The 13,580-nt window shown below is 36.7% G+C and overlaps 1 protein-coding gene across 8 annotated transcripts in view; it reads right to left on the minus strand.

The window, feature by feature from the left end:
- Positions 1-13,580, minus strand: part of STK33 (serine/threonine kinase 33) — a 175,020-nt gene that overhangs the window by 25,200 nt on the left and 136,240 nt on the right. For 7 of the 8 annotated variants that reach the window (XR_009249736.1, XM_058688147.1, XM_058688148.1 and 4 more), the window contains exon 12: positions 4,783-4,989. The exons of the other annotated variant lie outside the window; for it this stretch is intronic. Coding sequence is in view for 6 of the 7 variants with exons in the window: in XM_058688147.1 (XP_058544130.1) it covers positions 4,783-4,989 (207 nt within the window). In the remaining variant the exon portion in view is untranslated. The remainder of the gene's footprint in view (positions 1-4,782; positions 4,990-13,580) is intronic. 8 annotated transcript variants of the gene reach the window in all.

The raw sequence follows: 13,580 nt of genomic DNA on the forward strand, positions 1-13,580 counted from the left end.
CCTTGGTTGATACCACCATTATTTCCATTTCATAGATGAGGAAACAGAGGCCTAGAGATTTTCCCAAGGTCATAAAGCTTGTAAGTGGTGAAGCCAGATTTGAATGCATGCAGCCTACATCCAGAGATTGTGTTTTTATCCATTGTATTTTAAGTGTGTGCCAGACTGTGACGTTTCAATATTGGACTACAAAAGTGTGCCAAAGTTGTGGAAGCACCACCAAATCTGCACATGAGCCACATGGGCTCATAGAGCTAAGGTTTAATTTGTCAAGAAAAGAAAATCTTTATCCTCCTCAACTAAAATACCAAGAAAACCTGACTCTTTCCCGTAGAAATATATCAACATACCATAGTTCAACTGTTTCATTTCCATGTTATTTAAATTCAAACATTTCTTGTCTTTGAAGAACTGCTACATGAATACATTTCATTGATCAAAATAACTGCAAAGTTTCTAAGCAACCTTGAATTTCTACTTTCTAGACTGAAGTATCTGCTACACGTACCATCTCCTGTGACACTGTAAAGGCCATGTTTTCAGTCAACAAAACTAATCACAAGAGAAAACAATTAGAAAAATCTTCCATTTTCATTAAACAAGTACATTCAAGACTGTTCAATGAGTAATTGAACAACTAAGAAGTTTCTCTTTTATGAAGCAAGAATTCTGTAATGCAGATATACTTGTATCACATCCAGAATTTTTGGTCTTTCCCTCCATAGTTAGAGGGAAGTGCATTTTAATTACAGATATTCATTTCCCACTTGTTTTCTGAGATTAATAAATAATGAAAGTATGGTAGTACGTACCTGAAATCACTAAGGACATAATGTTAAAAGGCATACTCCTGCAATAAGCAATGGTCTGCCAACCATCTCATTTGAAGATGAGTAAATGTTATTGTAGGAACTAAAGTCTTGGGTATCTCTGATAAAATAGATTTAAGCACCCACTGTAGGGGCACCTGGGTACAGTTGGTTAAGCGTTGGACTCTTCATTCAGCTCAGGTCATGATCTTGTGGTTCGTGAGTTTGAGCCCAGTGGCGGGTTCTGGGCTGACAGTGTGGAGCCTGCTTGGAATTCTCTCTCTCTCTCTCTCTCTCTGCCTCTCTCTGCTCATGCTCTTGTGTTCTCTCTCTCAAAATAAATAAATAAACATTAAAAAAAAAAAAAAAAGAACCCACTGTAGGGAACTTATTTATTTTTTAAAATTCTTCAGTGGATCTTTTTTTTAAAGTTTATTTATTTATTTTAAGAAAGAGAGAGAGAGAGACAGAACATGAGGGAGGGGCAGAGAGAGAGGGAGAGACAGGGGGAATTCCAAGCAGGCTCCTCACTGCCAGCACAGAGCCCGAGATGGGGCTCAAACTCATGAACCACAAGACCATGACCTGAGCTGAAATCAGGAGTCAGATGCTTAACCTACTGAGCCACCCAGGTGCCCCCACTGTAGGGAATTTAGAGGGTTACTAAAAACATAAAACATTACCTAGATGTACTCAGCCTATAAAACACAAGATACACACAAGAGAACATTTTTATCCTCGAAGACACAATTACCCAAATTAGACAAAAAATTGGAAGTAGAAAGAAAAACAAAAAGGACGAGGCCAAATGTCAACTATTTGAAGACAAGTTTGAAAAAGCACAGAGGAATACCTACCTTAGTCCAGACATGAACAATGAAGAGATGTGAACTATATTTGTCCACGATGACCTGGGCATTTGGAACTAAGGGATGGTTATTCAATGAAAGAAGAAGGTGCTTAGTTCGAGTGTTTTTTATTTTGTTTATAACAAATCCTCACCTTCTATGTTAGTTTTCCAAGAGCTCTGCCACTTAGCTAAAAAGAATGATTACCCTGGTTTATAAAAAATACAAAATCGGAGCTCTAAATGGATTTGTGAGATTTTCCAGAAGAGAGAACAATGATACAGTGGAAAGCAGGAACTGTTGGCAGATTTCCACTTAAAGCCAAATTTCAAAAATTTTAATGGAAAAAGAATGTCCTTAATTTTCTAGGTATAAATTATTTATATTATCACATCAAATTGTTTATATAATCTAATTTTAACAAACAATTTTCCCCATGGGAAATATTTTAATATTCATAGAATAATTTTAATAAAATTAAAATTTCACTCTTAAGAATATTAATTACTATATGAATCCTGTGTGGACTCAAGAGTAAATGGCAAACTCTATTTTTCAGTTATCACTTGAGAACTTTACACTAGAATACTATTTACTGCTAATGAAGATTTGAAAGAAAAGAAGTAATTTCTTAGCATAAACTCAGCTTCAATATAATTAACAAAGTAACATATTTACTCATAAAAATCCATGAAAAAACTTAATATGTTAAATGTATCAGAAGTCTTTCTTTTAAGGGATAGCACTTTTCAGAAAAACTCCTGCACAAGGTAATGTGTTCCCCTCAAGACATCACAGCCAAAACCTAAGCATGGGAAAGTTCCTTAGAGGACATCCAGGCATCCAGGATTCCTGTTACAGCATTTCTAACAAGTAGCTTTCCAGAGCCTGTATGAATCTTTCCAATAACTGGGAGGTGGGGTCTACTATCCATGGTCCAGCCTATTCTAGTGCAGGGGAGCTGTGACTATAGTAAAGTTCTTCCTGCTGATGAGTAGAATCTATGTTCTTAAAATTTCAACTTACCTGGTATAAAATTAATACCACTGGTTATATAAAGTTCTAGTGTCTATAAAGCACCTCAAATTCCAATTCTTTTGTTCCCTAGTTGGATGTAGCTAAGAATAGCATAGAAGTTCTATCACTCTAGGACTTGCAGAAGGAAGGGGACAAGAGGGTAGAGGTGTGACAGAGCAATGTAAAAGGAGACAGAAGACAACGAGATATTTGGTTCACAAGGATATTTTATGTCAGATTCAGTGACAAACATGGATATAATCCAAGACTACAAAATACAAAAGATGATATGGGTGTATGTGGTGTACGTGTAAGTATTTGTGTTTGTATATATATGAGTATATGTAAATGCGTGTGTTGTATATATGTTTAATACATGTGCATGAGTGCATGAGTATATATATAGTTGACCCTTGAACAATAGGGGTTTGAACTGTGCAGGTCTGCTTATAAACAAGGATTTTTTTTAGGTAAGTACAGTACACTCACTACTGTAAATGTCTTTTCCTTATGATTTTCTTAATAACATTTTCTTTTTTCTAGACTACTTTATTGTAAGACTACAGCATATAATACATATAACATACAAAATATGTGTTAATCGACAATGTTATTGGCAAGGTTTCAGTCAACAGCAGGCTATTAGAAGTTAAGTTTTGGGGGAGTCAGTAGTTACATGCAAATTTTTGACTGCATGGGGGTCAGCACTCCCCCACTCCCATTATTCAAGGATCAACTGCATATATGTATATGGTATATGCATGTATGTGTATGTGTGTGCATGTGTGCGTGCATATGAATATGTATGTATAAAATGCCAAGTCAGCCAATAGAAAAATCTGCAAACTATGTTCAATAATGGAAATGCAAATGTGGGTTTTTAGGGTATTATTTTTAACAACATAGAATTCACACAGCTACTAAACATGGAAGGAGTTATTAACAGACCAGAGAGGATGAAGGGAATTCAACAAACTTATGTTTATATTACGGTTTTAGAAATATTATTTTGAAACATCTGAGTCATGGAACGTGAAACTTATTATCTAGATATTTGCTATTAAGTAGATGAAGAAGTTCTCAACCAGTAAATCAAAATCAACCAGTAGATCACTCAGTATGTCAAGTCTCTTTCTGCAAGTGCTAACAAAGCTGATATCATGGGAGGGTAAGGGCCAGCAAAGCCACACCTTCCTGGGTGCAGCTCAGGGTCCACCCTTACAGGCCTTGTCTGCACTCTACCTATGCTATGCTTCAGGGAGCCAGCCAGCAACAGTTCCTCACAGGGGTCTGGGTTGCCCTGAGATGAACACAGTCCCCACTGACAGGACACTCAATTATTAAAAGAGAATTCAAATACGTTCACTAGATCTCAAGATAAGGAAGAGAATAAACACAGAGAACATACATAGAACATACATTTTGTTTCACACAAACATAGAAACAAAAGAAGAAAGGGTCTGGGTAAATCGTTAGGATATTAAATTGTTACTAAATTTTACTCACCAAAAAGAATAAAACGCTACTCAGATCTAATATGGCAAAATGATAAAGCTACATAAACAGTTTCAGTTAATCATAAAATTGGAAACAGATCATTGGATAATGTAATATATCTTTTTCTAGGTAACACATAAACCCGTTCCAAATTGTATAGCCTGGTAAAGCACAAAAATTACTACTTTTGACCCATGGGCCAAATATCACACACCATCTGTTTTTGTAAATAAAGTTTTGTTGCCACATGGCCCCCCTCATTCATTTGCTGTCTGTCTATTTTCATGCTAAAACATCGGAGTTGAGAAGTTGTGACACAGACTATTATGGCCCACAAAGCCTAAAATATTTACTCTCTGTTCCTTCATGGGAACAGTTTGCAGACCCCTGCCCTACATAATTACAGATCTTAAAATAAACACGTAGGTCACACTGCTAAACCATGACAGTCTCAGGGGAGGAAAGAAGTTCACTTGCTTTATCATGTAGGCCCTTCCTTACAAACCAACAACAAAAAAGAATTGCAAAAACTGTTCCAAGGGTTGTGAGGGTATTTTACAGTTTGGAGAAATGAAGTAATTGCTCTTCCTACTTGCTGTGTTGGTTCCTACCTGTTTTTCCTCCTCTTCATCTGAAGTGCTACTGGTGTTCTGGACATTTCCACTGGGTCTGCTCGGTTGGTAACCTTTCAACTTTTCTTGAATGGACCAGTTTTTCTCTGGATGTGTTGTGTCTTCCTCATCACTTTCTGGGTTATTTTTCCATTGTTTCATCATTTCTAACACATTGGTTGGTCTTGCTGAAGAAAGTATGTTGCCCTAATATCAACAATGAATTTTTGGTGTTATAAACCGTTTAGAAAATTGAGATTTTTACATCTTTTAGTAATATATTTCCCTAAAGCCAGTAAATTGCATGGAAAAACTATAATGCTGAATAAATAACAAAACTTCTGATGCCCTTTGGAGCATACTTCCTGCACTGACATGGCTCGTACCTCTTGACTGATCTCATGTACAACCCGTTAGGGTTCGGAGGTGGGGCAAGACCCCCTTCTAGAGCTATTTGTAGAAAACTAACAGGGAAATGCAAAGAATGAAAAAAACTTGCCCCAAGTCTAGTGGGTCCAACACTAAGGCCAAGTTTATATAATATCAAAATGTCTAGGTAGAAATGCTAAATTCAATTGAGTAAACACTGTGAAACAGCCTCAAAATTGTATTATCTCATGCCATTTCATGGAGAGACACTTTGTTATCAGCAGATCTTATTTAAAAAAATTTTTTAATGTTTATTTATTTTTGAGAGAGAGACAGAGTGTGAGCAGGGGAGGGGCAGAGAGAGAGGGAGACACAGAATCCAAAGCAGGCTCCAGGCTCTGAGCTGTCAGCACAAAGCCCAACGTGGGGCTCAAACTCACGGACCACGAGATCATGACCTGAGCCGAAGTCAGCCACTTAACCGCCTGAGCCACCTAGGAGCCCCTCAGCAGATCTTATTTTAAAATGGATTTTGTCTGTATTTGCATTGGACATTTTTGCTTTTGGGGTTTCTTTATTGTCATTTCAAATAATATACAATACAATAAACAACAACAAAAAACAAAACAAAAAATATCACTGTGTCCAAGAATATAGATATTTGATTTTTGATTTAAAAGCTTTTATTTGAGGGGCGCCTGGGTGGCTCAGTCGGTTGAGCGTCCGACTTCGGCTCAGGTCATGATCTCGCGGTCCATGAGTTCGAGCCCCGCGTCGGGCTCTGGGCTGACAGCTTGGAGCCTGGAGCCTGTTTCAGATTCTGTGTCTCCCTCTCTCTGACCCTCCCCCGTTCATGCTCTGTCTCTCTCTGTCTCAAAAATAAACGCCTAAAAAAAATTTAAAATAAAATAAAAGATAAAATAAAATAAATAAAAGCTTTTATTTGACTGGAAGATTTCAATATGATGTGGTCATTTGAGTATAACTAATTCAGCACACTGCTTTTATCCCAGATGTGACTATCCCATACCAAAGTTGACTGTTTTATATTAACAATGTTTTTCTCAAATATAATATTCCACTTCATGCCAAGAAATACATGAATGTAGTCTCAAATGGCTCCCGCTAGAGTAGGAATGCCTTAAATATTTTTGCTCCTAACTCAGACTAGTAGAGAAAGTTTAGACAAGTTTGGATCACATTTGGATTAAAATGGGAAATTCAGGTGTGGGCACAGCTATGGAGTGATTCTGCATTAACTTGGTATGTGAGTGGATGCAAGCATCAGTGACACCAAATACTATGAAACAGGGCAGTGTAAGGGCAGCCATCTGAGCACCCTGTTGAGGATTTGTAGAGTTTAACAGACTTGTGGTTAAAAACACAAACACACATTAAGTATGGGATGGTAACAGTGAAATGAGGATCATTATGCAATTAATTCCCCATGGTTCTTCTATTTCATCCTGTTTTAAGAAGTTCTATATTCTTACCACTTTCTTAGCATCCTGCTTTTGATAAAACACTACCCATAGCATCCTCTACCCGTTCACTCCCAGAATTCCTTCACCACGCCTTCTGCCAACCCATAGCCTACATTTCCTCCAAGGCTCAATTTGAGTCATCTCTAGTCAAGCATCCCAGAACTTCAAAAGATGTTGTCATCTTAAATTCAGATGAAGTACAGAAGGAGTCTCAGTAAAAGAGTTGGGATTGTCTACAATGGTAGAGTCTCTGATCTCTCATCTGAATGAGTTCTGACCTCCAGGGCTCTGCCAACAGCCCTGTTTGATCCCTATAATCCATCTAGCTTCTATTACAACTTCCTGGTTTCATCCTGATCTTTAGCCCCAATTTTCATGTAATTACAATATCAGCTCCTCGAATGCTAGTAGACAAAACTCTGCCTCAACTTGATTCTTTCACTAGCAGACAGACAATCTGATATTATCTATGTCTGTATTTCCAGTCCTCAATTGCCCTTCCCTGATAAACTTTCTATAAGGTAATTCTTTAGATACTAGGGTAGTCACAAAGGCTGCTCACCTAACATTCCTTTCTTCTAGGCATGTTGTAGACCTCTGCCTCTCTTCCTCTTCTGGGATATGACCATGTGAATTGTTTGGGCCAGTGAAATGTTATTGGAAATAGTATATATAACCTCTGGGTGGAAACTGTAAAAGATGGTGTGCAACATATCATATCCCCAATTCCTTCGTGAGTAACTACAGAAGCAGAGAGATGGAGCCTCCCTCAGCCTGGATCCCTGAGTGAGGGCAAAGTAAAACAAAACCTCTTCCTCTCCTCCCAGCCAATGTGCGATGGAAGACATCAAGGACACTGAGAGTTGGGGGTCATTTGTTACCACAGGATAATTTAGCCTGTCCTGATATAAATAGCAAATTAAACATTTGCATTCTGTAAGTCACTTCCAAAAAGCCTTAGAAAGAATGAGCCCATGGTACAACCAGCATACCCAACAAAACTGTAATGACTACAGAAGTCATATCCAATTAGCACCATGTGATAGCCCATTTATTCAGGCAGTCGTTGCTTTGCACAGTCCTGATGTGTATGAATTTCAATCATCATGACTTAGTTAAATACTATCAGTCACCCAACAACCCAGTTCAAACTGCAGTCACCATGGTATACTAACACTAATTACATGAAGTTCAAACTTCACTGCTAGCTCTTCAATCCACAATCACCATGTAAATTACAGATGTGCATTGTGATCAGTGACGGATCATGTCACTTCTTTCCCAGTCTGTCGTGACGGGACACCGGGCATCTGCTATTCAGTTCACACACAGGCAGCAAAGCATGCAGTTGTGTTGCCTCCTTGCCTCCCAGTGAACTTGCCAGCTAAGAAGAAGGTGTAGCAAATAAATGAAAGGGGATCAGGCTGGAAGTGGAATTTGAATCAAATGTCAGTGGAGCAATAGCAGAAGCAGCTGACCTTGGAAGCATGGACACTGCCACCATTTGAGAGAACCTAGCCATGCAACCCAAGGTGAAGGCAAACTTATAAACATAAATGGGAGGAAAGTGGTGTGCAGAAACGATGCAGGTGCCCCAGAGACTGTGCAAAGAAGGTGACATTTAAAGAATTTTCAGAGATAATTTATGACATTGAAAGCACAAATGATAAAAAGTTGGAAGTTGACCCAAACTTAGAAAATTGTATTGTAACTCACCAAAATATAAAAAAGATGCTTCCCTCTGTATTGTATTATATTCAAGCAGGAGAAGGTAAGCACTATTTAAGCTAATTTTGATAAGTTTTTACTAAAAAAAATATATACTTTAATTCTGATATTTCTAATGTTTTAAACTCCAATGCACTAAAAAATCAGTTTATCTTTCATTTCATTTTCTAAGCATTATAACCAACAGTTTTCAATGTTTAACAAAAAATTTTAAAGTGCATGGAACAATCCTAATTTTCCCCAATGATTATTAACATCACTTTGCTCTTTCAACCTGCATTGTTGTTTTTATGGTCCTGTGCTCCTATACAAACCAAGGATTCCCTGGATTATCTTGAATCTGCATCTCCAGCAATCTTTCAAATGCTTGGTTCACATATACATATGCATAAGAGCTTGATGACTGACACTCTAAATGCCTAAAGTAGAGCGCTTTTGCACTCAAAGAAATGACCCTATTTCTCATTCCAAAGAGGCTGTGGAGAAAAGAAAGGATTCAGGATAGGACATTATTCCCTCCGAAACATGCTACTTGGAAATCTCTAACTCCTTGTTTCTGACATTCATGTGTGATACCAAACAGGGCACAAATAGTGATACTGACTCCAGACTTTCCCTGTTGTCTACAGTCCAGTCAATAACTTACTAGACGACCTTCTTCTTGCTTGCTAGCAGTTGGAGGAGGAATTGCATCGCATTCTTGGACTGACCAATGATTAAGTGACCCAGAGCTATGTGTCATGAGCCTTCTAGGGTCAATAGAAACTACAAATGAACCAACCACCCAAAACAAAGATGGGTGGAATTATTAGGGCAGACACTGTAGATTGTGTAGATTTTACCATCAGGACACTACCCTCTGAATTTCCTTTACTGGCTTGGGGAATCAGGGGTCAGACACTGAACTCATCAACTATGAAATAGTAAGAGGCAAGAAGGCGGCAGTAACAGACCAATAATCTGAGGCTTTCAAAAGTAGAACACCAACCTTTTGGTTACTAAATTTCCACTTGTTTAACTAACAGATGGCTGAGGCTATTTTACTTTGAAAAATGGAAAATGAACACCCATGGAGAAGAAGCGTTGGCAAAAACTGAGATTTGGATTTAAAACCTTAGTATTAAATGAAGACCACAAATGGAGACCCAAACATATGTCCTCATCTAACATACTTCTCAAGGACGGCAACTCTAAGTATTTGGTAAACAATAAGTATGCAACGAGTATTTTTAAATGAATGAATGAACAATATTCATGAGCTGGAGTGAGGTGATACGAAACATAAAATTGGCAAAGCTAAAAGAAAACATTCGAGGTCTTTAGCTTTTGGTCATCATTCTATTTCTTGTAAATAGCCAGAACTCGTCATTTTGTGATGTTCCTAACAATATATATGTATTCTTAATTGAGTATAGTTGATACCTAGGAATAAATTTTTTCAATAGGAAAGTGGAATAGTCACTTTATTAAAAAACATAGAAGAATGTTCAACTTCCCAAAATTAATAAAACCCAAATCAAAACAATGAGATGCCAATTTTCACTTAACAGATGGACATAAGTTTAAGTTTGACAATACTCTGTATTGGTAGGGGCGTGGGAAAACAGAGTTTCTCATCTACTTGCTTTTTTTATTGGATCACATAGGAAATCAAAAGGGAATTTATTTTTTTAATTTAAATTTTAGTTAACATACAGTGCAATATTGGTTTCATGAGTAGAATTCATTGATTCATCACTTATCTACAATACCCAGTGCTTATCACAACTGCCCTCCTGAGTAGGGGTACCTGGGTGACTCAGCTGAGCATCTGACTTCGGCTCAGGTCATGATCTCATGGTTTGTGAGTTTCAGCACCGTGTCAGGCTCTGTGCTGACAGCTCAGAGCCTGGAGCCTCTTTAGATTCTGTGTCTCCCTCTCTCTCTGCCCCTCCCCCACTCATGCTCTGTCTCTCTGTCTCTCTCAAAAAATAAACATTAAAAAATTAAAAACAAAAGACAAAATGAAACAAAAAACAAAAAACCCCACAAATGCCCTCCTGAGTACCCATCATCCATCAAGCCCACCCTCCACCTTCATTTACTTGAGCTTTTTATGGGAGGGTAAATTAGCAATAGCTTATCAAAATAGATAATTCACATTCTCTCTGACCGGTAATTCCACTGTTAAGAATTTATCCTATAGATACGATAATACAGTATGCATATCTATAGCATAGATATAATACAGTACATGATAATACAGTAAATATATATTTATAAGAACATTTGTTGCACCACTGTTTGTAACAGAAACAGTCTGAAACAACTTAAATGTTCCACATTCATATACATAGTGGACTATTTAGAAAATAATAGAGTGTCTATAGTTTGGGATATAATGCTGCTTTTTAAAAAATAAGGAAATCTTTCCTAGATATATTAGATAGAAAAGAATAGCATGCATAATATGAACTTGCTTGTGTAAGGTATGTATATATATGTAATTATATAGAATTTTTTTTAAAAGAATGCATAGAGACTTAACAATGGCTATCTTTAGTAAGAGGGAATGAGGGGGATGGAGGAAGAAAGTTACTTTTCCTTTTTTGTTTACCATTTAAATCACTTACCATGGATAATCCTAACTATTACCTTTATACAAGTAGTAATTAATGTAAATTACAGCAAGAAAAGAAATAATGTAAATTGCAGATACCAACATGAACTCTAGCACCCAGCAAAATCACCAAACTCGTCCTCATGGGTCTCAATGAGCCCAAGGCAGCAGCATACCAAGGTAATAATGACCACTGAAGTAAGCAACTGTGTGCCACTTTACAATTTTTCCTAAAAGTCATCTCGGTGATTTTCTTTTACACGTGCAGCAACTATACGAATATATAAGGTTTAGTGCTGATATTCCTATTCTTCAGGGGAAAGCAGCCTGAGAAAGTTAGTAATTTATCCTATGCCAGAAGTGTATTTCCAATTGCCTGCCAAGAATTTCTAGCTAGAGGTGTTGTGGAGCCTTCAATAGTGTATTGTATATTTGAAAGTTGCTAAGACAGTAGATCTTAAAAGTTCCCATCACAAGAAAAAAATTGTAACTATGTGAGCTGATGGATGTTTTAACTAAACTTATTGCGGTAATCATTGGCAATATATACATATGTGAAATCATTATGTTGTGCACCTGAAATTTATATAATATTATACATCATTTATATCTCAGTAAATCTGGAAAAATAAAAACAAACTCGATATATTCCAAACCAACATTCTTCAAACTGTGTACACCTGGCTGTACATGAAGACTTTCAAAAGGATGTGTAGGCAGGGATAGTCTGCGGGGAATCTATTTCAAGACCCCCAATTTCCAATGATCTATTCTTTTTCAAAAGATTGGCAGTAATCTTTTCTATGTTCTTTTTTTTAAGTCAGCTTCTTCCAATTCTCATTATTGTATATATATTTATTTGTGTGTCACAGAATGCTCATTTATCTAAAATATATAACAAACTCCTATAAATCAATAAGTTAAAGACCTAAAACCAAATAGAAAGATGGAGGGAAAAAGCTTGAACAGGTGTTTCACAAAAGAAGATTTAAAAAAGAAGAAGATATCCAAAAGGCCAATAAGCACAATTAAAGTGGTTAATTTCATTTGTCATTCAGGAAGTGCAGAATAATTAAGGAATCTACTCCTGAAATCATTGTTTCACTATATGCTAACTAATTTGGATGTAAATTTAAAAAAAAATTAAAAATAAAATTAAAAAAACCACACTCTGTCTCTGTCTCTCTCAAAATAATTAAATGAACTTTAAAAAAAAAACACAATGAGATGCTATTATATATCTTCCAAAGTATCTAAGTTAAAAATATTGACAAAATAAGCACTGGAGAAGATGAGGAGAAAAACTAGAACTCACACATTGCTGGTGAGTGGTAAGCCCACTCTGGAAAAGGGAACAATGGAATTTTCTAGTTGGGGATAGAAATGTTCTATATTTTGTTTTGGGTGGTAGTTACACAGATACATACATATATAAAAATTCATCAGGCTATATACTTAGAATCAGTGTATTTTGTAGTTAAGTAGATTATGTCTTAACAAAGCTATGATGAATTTATTTTTATTTTTTTTTTTTTTTATTTATTTTTTTTGGGACAGAGAGAGACATAGCATGAACGGGGGAGGGGCAGAGACAGAGGGAGACACAGAATCGGAAACAGGCTCCAGGCTCCGAGCCATCAGCCCAGAGCCTGACGCGGGGCTCGAACTCACGGACCGCGAGATCGTGACCTGGCTGAAGTCGGACGCTTAACCGACTGCGCCACCCAGGCGCCCCTAAAGCTATGATGAATTTAAAGATCAATTTCATAGCTTCACGGATATTCCTTCATGTAGTTTAATCATTTTTACTAATATATATTATTCCATTGTTAGACCATACCACAATGTATTCATTCACCAAACTGCATTTGGGCTGATTCTGGGATTTTGCTCCTATATACACTTCTATACTCCTGGTATATAAGTGCAAGAGTTCCTCTTGGGTATATTCTTAAGAGTGAAATTTCTTGGTGGTAGAGTATGTGAATGGTTAGCTTTATAGGATGGTGTCAGACCCTTCTTCCTTTGTACCAATAAATACTCTCACCAGCAATGATTAAGGGATATGCTTTATCTACATCTTTTCCAACTCCTAATATTGTCAGATTTCTTAATTTTTGGTTTACCTCACTGAAGTCTCAATTTGTATTTCTCGATCACTAATGCAATTGAATATCTTATCACATGTTCATTAGCCAAATGTGGGTCAACTGCCATGAAATGCCTGGCCCTGTCTTTTGCCCATTTTCTACTAGGTTGTTTGCCCTCTCTGTATTGATTTGTAAGTTATCTAAATTTCATGATATTAACCCTTTGTTGATTATTTGGGTTACAAAAATCTAGTTTTTTTCCTAGTTTATAACCTGTTAACTTAACCTACAGTATTATTTTATGAACAGAAAAGTTCTGAAGATTAATATTTGTCAAGTTTATCCATGATTTCTTTTATGTTAGTGCCTTTGTTATCTTGCTAATAATATCCTTTCCTATACCCTCCAAGGCGCCCAAATTTTTCTTCTATATTTTCTGCTAAAAGTTTCAAAGTTTTAGTGTTTAATATTTAAGTCTTAGATTCATTTGGAGCTGATTTTTGCCTATGATGTGAGATAGGAGATAGG

The sequence above is a fragment of the Neofelis nebulosa genome, chromosome 10 (assembly GCF_028018385.1).
Source record: "Neofelis nebulosa isolate mNeoNeb1 chromosome 10, mNeoNeb1.pri, whole genome shotgun sequence".
Taxonomy (NCBI): domain Eukaryota; kingdom Metazoa; phylum Chordata; class Mammalia; order Carnivora; family Felidae; genus Neofelis; species Neofelis nebulosa.